Source organism: Paramisgurnus dabryanus, chromosome 7, assembly GCF_030506205.2.
Source record: "Paramisgurnus dabryanus chromosome 7, PD_genome_1.1, whole genome shotgun sequence".
In the NCBI taxonomy this organism is placed as follows: Eukaryota; Metazoa; Chordata; class Actinopteri; order Cypriniformes; family Cobitidae; genus Paramisgurnus; species Paramisgurnus dabryanus.
This window is the reverse complement of record NC_133343.1, coordinates 23,971,882-23,985,918: the sequence shown is the minus strand read 5'-3', so window position 1 is coordinate 23,985,918 and position 14,037 is coordinate 23,971,882. Positions and strand designations below refer to the sequence as shown.

Here is a 14,037-nt window from a genome sequence, read left to right as displayed (position 1 = left end):
AATTTAATTATTTAATCATTATGATAGCCCTAGTCTAAGTTTTGAGGATCGATCTTGCATCTGATCTCTATCAAAGGTCTTTTACAAAAATTTAATTATATCTAATTTGGTGTTTTTGAAGAAACCTACCCATATTTGAGGGATGATAAAAAGAATACTAATGAAGGTAGAATGAAACATGTTTTTTTAAAGCATGTATGTTTATAAAGAGCATTTTCTGGGAGGCATTAAACTTTTGTGAAAATCATGGAAAATTCTGGCGGGGAAAGAGTTAAGAAAAAACATTTGAATAAATAAAAAATTTTATGTTAATCTACAATCCCGTGATTACCCAGTTTATGAAAAAACTGAAGCCAAAACGTTATTTACTCATTTTAAACTCTATGTATGTTTTGATAATCGTTCTGAATCTGATCTCTAACAAAATTCCTTCACAAAAATGCAATTATTTTAGCTTTTTGCTAAAGAAAGATACCCATATTTAAGAGTTTATAAGCAAAGAAAAAAATATAGATAGGATGAAATGTTTTCCCCATTTTCTTTGTTTGTTTATTGTTTGTTTGAAAGCAAAGGGTCTGTTCTTTTATGTGATATATTTGTATTTTTATATATTTGTAAAAGAAAATTTCCTGGAAGACATTTTGTGAAACTTTTGTGAAAATCACAAATAAATGCTGGAGGGCAACTTTTCAAAAAATGGCTGGCAGGGAATGAGTTAATATTACACAAGAAATTTGCAAAAATACATAGCAGTGTAAAAACCTTAGAGAAATTGTAGCAAAATCAGCACTACACACCTAAAAAATTGAAGCAGTGACGTCCTCAAGAATGTATCCGGACCATTTCAAGATAAAGGTTGAGTACAGTACATATTCAACAACTTTCAATGTATACTGATATATATTGCACAACGCCCTTCAGATAAAGCTGAATTGGACAAAAAAAAAATCTTGCTAACATATTGCTTTATAATATGTTGAGTAGGATTAATCACCTGTAAAATGGTTTATTGCCTGTCCAGCATCTTTCATCAAGCATGAATAAAAGCACTTAGCATAATGTTTAGGTACTGTATTACTGCCTCTCGAGGTCACCCCACAGTGACCATAAAAGCTCAGGCAAAATTAAAACGCACTGCTTTTTTCCTCTTCTACACCGTCATCTTTTTTTTTCTACCTAAAATATCACCGAGTGCAATTACTTTCAAGTTTATGTTATTAAAGCTATCAAAAAGTGCCAGTAAGTGCCAGACATACACACTTCCTCAGGTGTCGTAAATGTGTCCTCCTATGAGGGATATCAAAGGTTCTGCCTCATCAGCTCAAATGAAATGCATCTCGGAACGAACGCTTCGAGAAAAGTTTAGTCAAACTATTCCTCATATGTGTCAGAGCGATGAAAGACGACATACTCGGGCATTTAACTCCTCTCTCAGACATGACAATGCTTGTGTCTTTTTTCTTCCCCGCCAGATGAGTTCAAAACATTTCTGATGCGGCTCCCTCAGAATTTTTTCCTCAATTCCTCCATGATTCAGCATCTGTGGTCGCTGGATGGCGTGTTTCAGCGACGCTACGAGCAGCTGGAGGCGAGCATGAAGACTCTCTACAGGAGAGCCCAGCGTGTGGTGTACAAGCTCTTTAGCCTGAGCAAAAGGTGCCACAGGCAACCCCACATCAGCTTACCACGGGAAAGGTGCGGAGAACGTCCTCATTATCTTCTCATTGTTGCTGTGATGAATACGGCGATACTTAATTCGGAAATGAAATAATGCCTCCGCTCACTGTATCCAGGGAGAGGACTCTGTGTGCGGGGTTTATCATCATTATTGCTTGTTTTCTGGAGTGGCACGTGTTTCGAACTCCGCAGGCTATGTGGAGGAACGCTCGTCTGTGTGGTTACCGGTAATAGGGAGTGCTGAATAGGCCTGTGTAGTGCCTGTTTGTAAGGCTTCACACATAAATGAGCTGTAAGTGATTGATTTCTGCTTCCAAGATCAGCTTTGCTCTGCAGACGGTTATTCTCAAAACTCTCAGGGGAATAATAAGTGTAGTTTTACTCATAAACAATAGGGCCAGAGTTGGTTTAGAGCACAACTTGTTTGTTTGTTCTGTATCACACAGTTATTTTGGTATTGGTTTGTTACTGTATACAGTATATTTTATTCAGTGGTTTGGGAAAATAAAACATGAAGAAATTGCTGTAACAAAGCAGAAAAGATTGTCTTTGCAACCTGCAGAAAAACAAAACAAATGGTTACCCAATCTATGTAAACACAGCTAACATCATGTTTTTGTGATTTACTACATTCATTTCAAAGAAAAATTATATTGACTGAGTAAAGTCAAAGATTAAAGAGCACCTATCGTCCGATTTAAGATTTTACATTTCCTTTGGTGTGTAATTGTGTATTAATACATGTTAATGATATGCAAAAGGTACATACCGCAAAGTAAACGATGATGGGAGTTATCGTCTGCAACATAGGCAACAGTTTACTTTCTGGGATTGGTGTGTAGACAATTATCGACATTATCATAACTCTTCTCACTTGGACTCATAGCCTGTAAGTAAACTCCTGTCACCATTGCATTGTGAGCAAATTTTTCAAACATGGTAAGTAGCATCACATTTTAGGCTGACGTCAGAGGTATTCAGGCCAATCACAATGTACAGATTAGCTGGCCAATGAGGGACACAGCGGTTTTAGGATCGATGAGCTTTCAAAATTTTACTGTAATTCCTAAAAGTGATCCATGTTACTGTAAATAAGTACACATACAGTACATGTAGATGTAATATATGAAGAGTTTGGTTCCAAAACGTAATAAATCCATTTTTAATAAAAAAAAAATGGTAAAAATTTGTTTTCTATACCAAGAAAGTGACAAGATGAAAACCACAATTTTCTTTTACAATTTTCACATAACATCTTTAAGTTATAAAAACATAAAAAATGTAAATCCATAATTTGATTTTCAAAGATTAATTATTAAAAAAACTGATAATGTTTTCCACAAAATGCAATAAAAGTTTTTTTGTTTTTTCCAAAATGCTATAAATCTATTGAATCAATATATAAATGTTCATTCCTCTTTGCCATGTTATATTAATTTAGTTGACTAGTGGTATACACTGATAAAAATAAAAAACCATTAATGGCATTAATCAAAACACTTACTTTGTCATATTAAGAACACTGTCATTGCTGCTGTCATCCTTGGGACATTGTCTCTGAACTTTTTTGACAGCGATCAGCTGTTAAATGTTTTGGTCCTGCTTGATTTTCGTTCACTTCGAGTAAAATAATCCCCTGGGTTCAATGTGTTAGCATGACAAAAGCTTGATGCTGTCGTGTGAGAACAAACAACAGCCAGCATTTTTCCTTCGCCTGACTGGCTAACGGTCTTCCCCACCACAGAAACCACCACAGGTTTATCAATGCCATCAAAATTACTGTTTTGTTTTTGTTTGTTTGTTGGTCACGAAGTACAAAGTAGAGGAGGAAAACTAGGATTTTGTGTGTATTCAATGCACGTTATTATTGTTTACAATGCGTGGAATGGTGTGCTGTGATTGGTTGAGCGGATTTATTGCATTCTGCTGAGGACTGGCGTTTATAGCAGTATGGGAAAAAGGGGAGAAAAGATGACAAAAAAAAAACATGGCGGATATCAGATTTTGTGTAAAATTAAGAATTTACTTTTTAATAATGACCTGATACAATACTGATTTTTGTGTTAACAAATTTTTTTTTGAATTTTGGAACCAAACTCTTCATAATTCCTGTAGTTCTATATTTACATACAGAGGCCAAACTTTAGAGGGAATTAACTGTTCATTGGCTTCAACAATTGTTTAACTCATTTATTTATTTTAAATAGTTTATATAATTTCACATAAAATGCTTTCTCTGCTTTGTTGGTCATATTTGGCTAACACTCACTAAACCATTATTACTTTGCTGCAAATAAGCCCACCTCATCTGAGGGTTGCCCCCTAAAAATCATTAAAATCAGAGTGTATTGTAATTATATATACACTTAAATTAATTGTATTTTGAATGAATAATAAATTAGTCATGACAAAAAAATAAGGATGATAACCAACGTGTATGTTAAAGATGCAATATGTACAATCCGCACAATCAAAATAATAACAATTACACAGATTAATGACGCACACTATGAGACAGCATGGAATGATAGGATTTGTTGTCTTTAACTCAACCGCTGATGGCCATCTATCAGACGAGAATGAGAAATCATGTTAACAGATGAGATTATCAAATTTTATAAATGTTGCGTTTGATGACATTGTTTTATTTCATTATGTAAGGTTATAAATTGTACCTTTAACCCATGTACATCCCCCACGAACTGTTAGATGAATTTGCATGCAACAATTTGAACTTTGAAGGTCTAAAGATACAATATTGGACATTCCTGTAGGTACATTATATACGCTTTTAATTTGGCATTGTTTTTTGTGTGTTATAGTGTTTTCATTTTGTTTGTGAAGGTTTTAATCTTGTCATCTGCTGCTGTTCTGGTTTCAGAAACATGACAATTTAATCTCACAGGTTATCATTTAGGCATACTTACTGATATTTATCTTATCTTTTCTTTAATATAGGCCACAATCATACTGGCTGAACCACTTTCAGTCTTTGCTCTACTGCTCTGAAAACAACCAGCTGGGCTCCTTCTCAGAAGAGCTGCACACCTGCATTTGCTCTTATGACCACAGTTCGTGCCAGGTATCCACGCCGTGCTCCGTGGGAGAAGGTGCTTCCTGTGCCGTCTGTGCTACCGACAACCACACGCGGTGCGGAAGCTGCAACGCGGGATACACGTTAAGTCAAGGTACCTGCCGACCAATGGTGGCAGATTCCACAGAGAACTACCTGGGCTTCGAGACTGATCTTCAGGACCTAGAGCTACGTTACCTCCTTCAAAGAGCTGATCGACGCTTGGAGGTCCACGCGATTTTCATCAGCAACGACATGCGGCTAAACAGCTGGTTCGACCCTACGTGGAGGAAGAGGATGCTGCTTACGCTGAAGAGTAACAAATACAAATCCAACCTGGTCCACATGCTCTTAGGCATCTCCCTTCAAATCTGCCTTACCAAAAACAGCACTCTTGAACCAGCTCTCACCCTCTTTATAAATCCCTTCGGGGGAAGCCACTCGGAGAGCTGGTTGATTCCCGTAAACGAGAACAATTTTCCAGACTGGAAGTCTGCTAAGCTGGACCTTCCGCTGGAGTGCTTTAACTGGACCCTGACTTTGGGCAACAAGTGGAAGACCTTCTTCGAAACCATCCACATTTACCTGAGGAGCCGCATTAAAACTCCAGGCGCCGGGGTCAATGAGAGCGTTTACCTGGAGCCTTTGGAAATAACCGATCCTACTAAGAATCTGGGGTATATGAAGATCAACAGCATTCAAGTGTTCGGTTACAGCATGCACTTTGACCCGGAGGCTATCCGGGACTTGATCCTGCAGCTGGACTACCCGTACACGCAGGGCTCGCAGGACTCGGCCCTGCTGCAGCTGTTAGAGATCAGAGATCGGGTGAACAGACTTTCTCCTCCGGGCCAGCAGCCTCTGGATCTGTTCTCCTGCCTGCTACGCCACCGGCTCAAACTAACAGCCAACGAGGTGGTGCGCATTCACACCTCACTACAGTCCTTCAGCACCCGTCTCCCAAATTCTCTGGATTACGAGACCACTAAACTCTGCAGCTAACGGCTAACGTGTGACAACCGTCTGACAGAAGCTACAGAACAAGTGTAAAAATGCAAAAAAGACTGTTAATGGGTCAAAGCTGTAGACTTTTAACGGAAGAGACGTTTTTGACTTACAGATCATCGTACTCAAAAGAAAAGAGACATTTTATTGTATAAAACGATAGTTAGATCAAAGAAAAGGATTTTAAGAATACATGTTTGTTTGTAATTTTTATATGTTTTTCTTTTTATTCATTTTTGCTTCAGTGACGGTGAGCTTTTTTCTGAAAGAATACAGTGATGTCAGTCAGTTTTGTAGATAAATTGTTATTAAAACATCATGGTTGTTATCGAGTAATGGTTGCTTTATTTACGTATCAGCCTATTTTTATTGCTAAATGGCACTTTGGATTATTGGAAAATGTAAGATATTTTATATTTGCAATTGAGTGCACTTAATGAAAAAATATATGATGAGTATTTGAAGAAGTATATTGATGCAAGACTTTGATCAAATAGTGAATTAGATTTAGTAAGATAACTGTGTTATTTTATTGAAGGGAGATAACTGTGTTTATTTTTATTGAAGGGAGGGTGTTGAATGTCCAGAATTTTGACTGTAATACCGGATATGATTTGTTTATTAATTTATAGACACAGAGTTTTGAATATAAGCAGTGTGGTGTATATGCCCCCATATTCACGAAATGGTCCCCTCTAATGCCATTTTAAACCACAGTTGGAAGGTAATACTAAGCTTTACTCTAAAAAAGGTACTAATCCACCCATTGGGGTAAATTAACCTAGAAAATGTTTCTATTTGATCAAACAATATAACTCAGCCTAGGTTAAATTACAACCCAATGGGGGTTTGTCCCTTTTTGACCCAACGCTGACCTAGCATTTTCTGTGTTTAATTTTGCCAATAGACTATTTTTACCAGAACTATATCAGATTTTTCAAAAATCTGAACATGTAATGAAAGATAATGCACCCCTACAGTTTTGTTATGCACTGTTGAGGTAATTATGAAAAGATCTTTATTCACTGGCAGCAGTTAAGATGCAGTGTTTTCTACTTTGATATTCTGAATTTCTCTTCGATTACTCCCTTTATGACTTTACTTTATTTATTTAGGATTTGTATTTTAATTGCTTAATTATATCTTTTGTAATTGGTTTGTTTTGAGCACACTTTGCATTCAGCACACAGTGCATTGCTACACTTTCTCGGAACCGTAAAATATATATTATTAATAGGCTTAACAAATAAGCCTTATGTTGGAATGTAACAGTGATGCCAAACTGGGGGCAGAGATTATTAAATCCAGTGTGCCTTTGTAAATATATTGTACAATGTACAGATTTTCTTTACTTACTTTGTGCACCTCAGTATATAATACATACACATGTTTTTCATGTTCACACTTTTTATGTTTTTTCCACATCAGTTATTTCTCACCATTTCTCACATTGCGTTCATTTAGATGGTGTAAATGCTAATCATATAGTGTTAGCACATCAGATGATGACAGATGACATTTATGCTGTCAAAAAAGTGTCAATTGCCTCTTCATAATCTGTGTTCACACATTTTCCCTAGAATTAGCACAGTAAATAAGTTGAGCCTTATCTAAAACACTTAGCTACCTTCTTTTTTGAAAGTTTACTTGATTTTTGCAGAATAATAAACTTTTTCTGGATTCAGAAAAAAGTATTATTAATCTTTTTTTTATGTTAGTTCAGCCAAAAAAAGAGAAAGGATCCATAAGACTATTACTGCCAACTCGCATATCTGAATCCCCCACAGTGTAAAAAAGTCATTTAAACTTTCTTTGGTATAATGTGTATATGTATATATATATATATGTATATATATATATATATATATATATATATATATATATATATATATATATATATATATATATATATATATATATATATATATATATATATATATATATTGAATGGGCTTAAGTTATTACAATATTATTTTTTATTAATTTATAGCAAATTCTAAATAGTCAAAAAAGTTTAAATAAATTATTAATTAAAGTTGTTTATATTTAAATATTTATGTGCAACAAGGATTTCTTACAGTGCAACATTAGTTTTTTAAGGGATAGTCACCCAAAAATGAAAGTTTGTTTGTTTATCCCAGTCCTTCCAGAATAATGCCACGTTTTTTTTTTTTGTAGTTGTTGTGATTGTTGCGGGCAAAAATCTTTGATCTTTCGGCACGTATTCTTAAAAAATGCGATGGAATATGTGGGATATTTATGCAATTTTATATGATGAAATTGCGAGAACTTGCAAAAATTGTGGAAATTTGCAAAAATTGCGGGAATTTGCAAAAAGTGCGTGAACTTGCTAAAATGGATAAAAAAGAGAAAAAAGTGATTCCCCAAAACCCTGTTCTCACTAGGCTACTACCTTAATGTAAAGAGTCATTTCTTATTACTTACTTGTTACTTTTAATTACTTCGACTTCCGCGTGTGGTCCAACACGCAATTGCACGGACTGCAAAATAATTTGCTCCCACTGTCATGTAACACACTGGGGTAACACATGTAACACAAACTGCTTTGCACAGTCTTTTGTTGGCAAATTAGACTGATTTGCAGGCTTCATTGAAAAGCTGCAAACCCTGCGATGCCAATGAAACCTTGATGTCCACGCCGCGTAATTACGTCACTTCGGAAAGTTTTCATGTCAGCAGGGGACATGGCTGCCCTTTCTGCAAAGATATATGTGACATTTTGATACAAAAATGCGGGGATTATGAAATCATGCAAGCCCTGCATATTTTGCATGTGAAAACCTGCAATTAATGCGGCGAGAGCGTGGCATATTTAAAAAAAAAATGCGGCCCAGCATAAATATGCAGACTTTGGCTGATTATGCGTTGAATCATGTGATCGCATAATTGCTTTTTTTCTGGAGGGACTGTTATTCTGTTGAATGCAAAAGACAATATTTTGACAAATGATAGAAAGCACACACACTGTTATAAATGCAGCATTAAGTCAAAACAACTTGGTTTTGCAAGTCAATTCAACCTATTTTAAGTTTTGGTTTGTGAAAAGTTGACATAACGTATAAAATCAAGTTGAAATTGTTTAACTAAATTTTTTAAGTTAAAGGGACATTCCACATTTTCCAGCTCCCCTAGAGTTAAACATTTGATTCTAACCATTTTGACATCCATTTAGCTGATCTCTGGGTCTGGCGCTAACACTTTTAGCATAGCTTAGCATAATCCATTGAATCTGATTAGAACATTAGCATCCCGCTAAAAATAACCAAAGAGTTTCAATATTTTTCCTATTTAAAACTTGACTCTTCTGTAGTAACATTGTGTACTAAGACCGTCGGAAAATTTAAAGTTGCGATTTTCTAGGCAGATATGGCTAGGAACTTTACTCTCAAACTGCCATAATGATCAAGGACTTTACTGCTGTAACATGGCTGCAGCAGGCGTATTGATATTACCCAGTGCCCGAAAATAGTCCCCTTTGGGTACTTTCAATAGCAGGGGACTATTTTAGGGCAGTGCGTAATATCACTACGCCTGCTGCAGCCATGTTACATCAGCAAACTCCTTGATTATTATGACAGAATGAGAGTATAGTTCTAGCCATATCTGCCTAGAAAATCACAACTTTAAATTTTTTGTCGGTCTTAGTACAGGATGTAACTACAGAAGGATCAAGTTTTAAATAGGAAAAATATCTAAACACTTTGGTCATTTTTTTTAGCGTGATGCTAATGGTCTAATCAGATTCAATGGATTGTGCTAAGCTATGCTAAAAGTGCTAGCGCCAGACCCAGAGATCAGCTGAATGGATTCCAAAACTGTAAGAATCAAATGTTTAACTCTTAAAAAATTAAGTTAAACAATTTCAACTTGATTTTTATACGTTATGTCAAGTGGAATGTCCCTTTAAAGTAACATAAAAATATATGTTGATTTGACAAAAAAATGCGGCAGATTTTTTAAAGTGATGGTACCCATTTGATTTTTCTACAATGCAAGTCAATGTGTGCTTATCATCATTTATCAAAATATCTTCTTTTGTGTTCAACAGAATAAAGAAACTCGTAAAAGTTTAGAACAACATTAGGAGGAGTAAATGATGACAGAATTCATTTTTTGGTGAACTATTCCTTTAATGCATGTAATGTCTCGTCATAATTCTGCACAGTCCTTTTACAAGACTAAAAGTATCCAAAAGACTGCATTTTAATGTAAGTGTTTGGGAGCTATTCAGAATTTCCAGTCAGGAAAAGACGGGCAGGTCAATTTGCTAAGAAGTCTCTTGGTTAACTCATGGAAGGAATATTTTCCACAAATGTGCTACTTACGAGTTGCACAGATTTCATATTGTAAAGGTCAAAAGATCGTACGGCTAAGAAATTGCATGTAATAAGATGGCAAGAGGAACCTTTAACATCTAAAAAGCTGATTTTTTTACATTTATGCTTTAAGAGAAAAAGTACAGAATAATGGTAGTTGTTCAGAGACCCGACCGCATTGCAGTAACTGCAACATTTGCACATGTGAAACACCACACGCTGTAGCAATCGCTCTACGCACACAAATGACCAAGAGAGCAGTTATTGCCAGAACGCGTACACAAATCACCTGCGTGCTGCACAGCAGCCTGTAAAATGAGAGTTTGTCAGTTGAGCAGAAAATGAGTTGACATGTTGTTATAATGACAAATACGACAATAAAAAATAGCTAAACATTATATAGACAATCAGTCTTTCCACCAGACTGACAAAACAATTTATCACTCCTCTGTAATGGCTGTGCATTGTATTACATTTACTGTGCACCATCCTCGATGAAAAAGGAAAACTATCCTGCACAGTGAAAACAAGAGCAAACATCAGTTGAGGAGGTTTTGTCTTAATTCACAAAGAACATCGAGGCAGTGGGCCAGTGCTTGATCAATAGTGGCCATGTTGTCACCCCGATCGCTTCAATGTAAACGTTGTTATGTTCTTGTAGGATGAAGATGCATTGGTAACTTGACACAAACTTTATCTTGCACTTTGCTGTGGGCTTCTGGAGGTTCAGATACCGCAGTGAGCGAAGGCAGGCGAATGGTGGCCGTCTACTGCCAATAAATCAATGTGGAGCTTTATTACCTGTGAGAACAAAAGAATCTGCAGGAAGATCAATGGCATTGAGATGCACCAACTCACAAACTTGGCATCCTGTTGCCCAGGGCCAGGATCATATCAACATCAATTTATTACTCGCACTGTCCTTTCGGCTTGATGTGGTTTGTATGTCCACAAATCAATCGCGATTTTACACTCAATTAGAATTTACTAGTGATGTGAAATGCTGTAGTCACTTTGCTGGCAATGTAGCAATGAGCTTTCCTTGTATATACACATAAGCAGTGTTTATTAATGTAACACATCCAAGATTACTTTACTGGTCCTGAAGGAAATTTGTCTTGGACATTGGATATTGTATCAATGCATTTTTGGCACCTTTAAAGATTTGCGCAAAACTTGAGCGTCATTTTCTAAATGTCGTCAAAAATATATTACAATATTATGCTACTAATAACCGATGTTATGCGACTAAAACATAATTTTGTTCCTTATAAAAACCATGGTGATAGGTGTGTTTGACTTTATATAGTGCACGCAGACTGATATGCAGATGACATCAAAATACAGCAAGACTCGACATTAATGATTAATGGTAAACAAACTTGGCTTGCTGTCCTCGAAGGGAGTTCTGTACCTGAGCTCTGAACCTTCAGAGAGAGCGAACCTGAGGCTGGGGCTCGAGCCACAAGTTCAACCCCCTGCAACGGAACTGCAAAGAGGAAGAAAGAGAGAGAGAAGAAGGAGATGGGGAGGAGGAGGGATGTCGGAAAAGAAAGCAGCTGGACAGGAAGGCCTGAAGGCTGCCTTATATACACCCATGATGATGATGATTGACAGGCCTGAATGTTTTGGCTCCTCCCGAACCTACGTTTAGAACTGCATTTGGAGTTTTGGAATTTATTCCTTGTTTGAATTGCCTGAAAACACCTCACCATAAAACCTTTTTGCAATTTTCAAAATTGCTGTGTTTCCATTGGGGGCATTTTTCAATTCGCTATTTTAATTTGTAAAATTTACCGTATTTTCCGGACTATAAGTCACGTTTTTTTTTTTTTCATAATTTGGCTGGTTCTGTGTCTTATAGTCAGGTGCGCCTTGTAATAGTGTGAATTAATTTTGACATTTATGAGGCAAGAGACCATATTACCGTCTAGAGCCAGGAAAATCTGCTATATGCTGCTCCTGTATTTATGAAATGTAATGGATTCAGTAATGTGGAATGACGATTCTGGGAACTTGATGCTCATTGGCTTGTTCGGTTAATTTAGCCTATTCAGCCTTCCAGGTATGTTCTGTATGCTATTCTGTATCGTGTAAAAAACTGATAATGTTACATTAACGTACAGACACCTATTCAGCCTGCTGTTCTGTGTGCTTAATTGTTTAGTTGAATAGCTTGCCTTTCTAGATTAAATGTCTGTTCTTCGGCTTGAATTTTGTGAAATAATTTTCTAAATAAATGCGACGTATAGTCCACTGCGACTTATACAGTATATGTTATTTCATCGTAATGACGCATTTTTTAAATACGGTAAAGGGAAGTGAAAATGCAGCTTGTGTCTAAAGCAGTGAGGTTTTATGAAACAAGAGTTGCCAAATGTATTTTTTAACTCCCCAAATATTTAAATAGATAAGCACAAGGGGCCCTGTTTTAACAATCTAAGCGCATGGTCTAAAACGCAATCCGCAAGTGCATTTAGGGCGTGTCTGAATCCACTTTTGCTAGTTTAACAAGACATACTTTTTGGCCCAGGGGCATTGCAGAACCCAGAATTATCTTTACATAAAGATAAAGCACAAAAAAACATTAAGATGGGAGACAAGTAGGTAAAGTAAAGATGTTGCTGATCTAAAACATACTTGAATAAACAACTTCTAAAATTGGTCCTTTTGGGAATTCAGGCCTCTCTACCGGCTGATATAAATAGGCTCAAAAATGAAAAAGGACACTGCTGTGCTGAAAGCTGCCTGGTGTCTGCGGGATGCAAGGAAATGAAAGAATGACTTTGACAACCTGGCCACTTTAAACATCAAATCTCAACTACATAATCTCACACCTTCCAGTCCGAATACAAAAAAAAATATTCCAAATCCGCCAGGATTTTTTCTTTAAACTACCCCCTCGCTTTTAGACTTTTAAAGGATTATGTAGTCCTACATTATCCCTCTTGATCACAACAAGTGGAATAAGTCCCTGAGGGACAGGCCTGCACCTGCTTAAAAAACAGTTTGATGAGCTTTACTGTAATGTAGAGTCAGAGGATTTGGAAAATTTGCATCCAGGTCCCAGAATTCAACTAGCACTTTACGAATGAATAAAGTGAGACCTGCAGAGCGATGCAGACTACTTAACTCATAATAGACTTGAAAAGCAGTTTGCTTTATGGATTGTCTGTGAATATGCAGTGGTTTAAAGCAATCAGCATCTTAACCCTAAGGCAAGCATTATTTGTAAAGCCATTTAAATACGTGCCATGTGATTTGCATTTATGTTTATGTCTTTAATGATTTCTCTCAGCAGGCTCGGTAATTTGCGATCAAAGCGAAATCAACTATTGAAAACACAAATTAAGCAGCATTTTGTGGAGGTAGAAACACAGACGATTGATGTTTGATGCACTGTGTTCATCTAAGAGAATAAAGCCAACTCATAAGACGGATAAATAAATAAAAATGAGATCTCTTCAATATCTTAATTGTTTCTCCTAGACTTTTCTCAGGAGACCTAAGCATCTCTTGACATTATAGTCGATATGAACTCAAACATTTCTCATCACATTTCAAATCTCCTGAGTAATAAAAGAGCAACATCTGAACAATAAAACCTACTGGTATTAGGTGATTGTTAGACAAGCTCAGCAAGACAGAAACAAATAGACCAAAATCATTCTGAACCCACAAGAAACTATGTGCAGCATTTTAAATTGCTAGTGGATTGCTTTTGGGGATGCCTTTACTGGGTCCTAAATGCATCTTTTATTAGATAATCCAAATTCAGTGGACAGAGCAGTAGTCATTTACGACCTAATGGGACCAAAAGGCTCATTTTACAAATGTATTTTTTCAGGGTGCCTGATCAAGACATCTGCGTCATTGTGGCATGTGCATCAGTGGGTGAAATTTTGATTCAAAACTAAACTCAGATAGAGGCGTGAATGTTTCTAA

At 36.4% G+C, this 14,037-nt stretch overlaps 1 protein-coding gene across 1 annotated transcript in view; it reads left to right on the top strand.

Annotated features, from left to right (window-relative positions):
- brinp3a.2 (bone morphogenetic protein/retinoic acid inducible neural-specific 3a, tandem duplicate 2) overlaps positions 1 to 7,383 on the top strand; it is a 49,438-nt gene extending 42,055 nt beyond the window's left edge. The window contains exons 7-8 of the mRNA XM_065272715.2: positions 1,473 to 1,695; positions 4,636 to 7,383. Coding sequence (XP_065128787.1) covers positions 1,473 to 1,695; positions 4,636 to 5,752 — 1,340 coding nt within the window. The 3' untranslated portion in view covers positions 5,753 to 7,383. The remainder of the gene's footprint in view (positions 1 to 1,472; positions 1,696 to 4,635) is intronic.
- Positions 7,384 to 14,037: the final 6,654 nt, after the last annotated feature.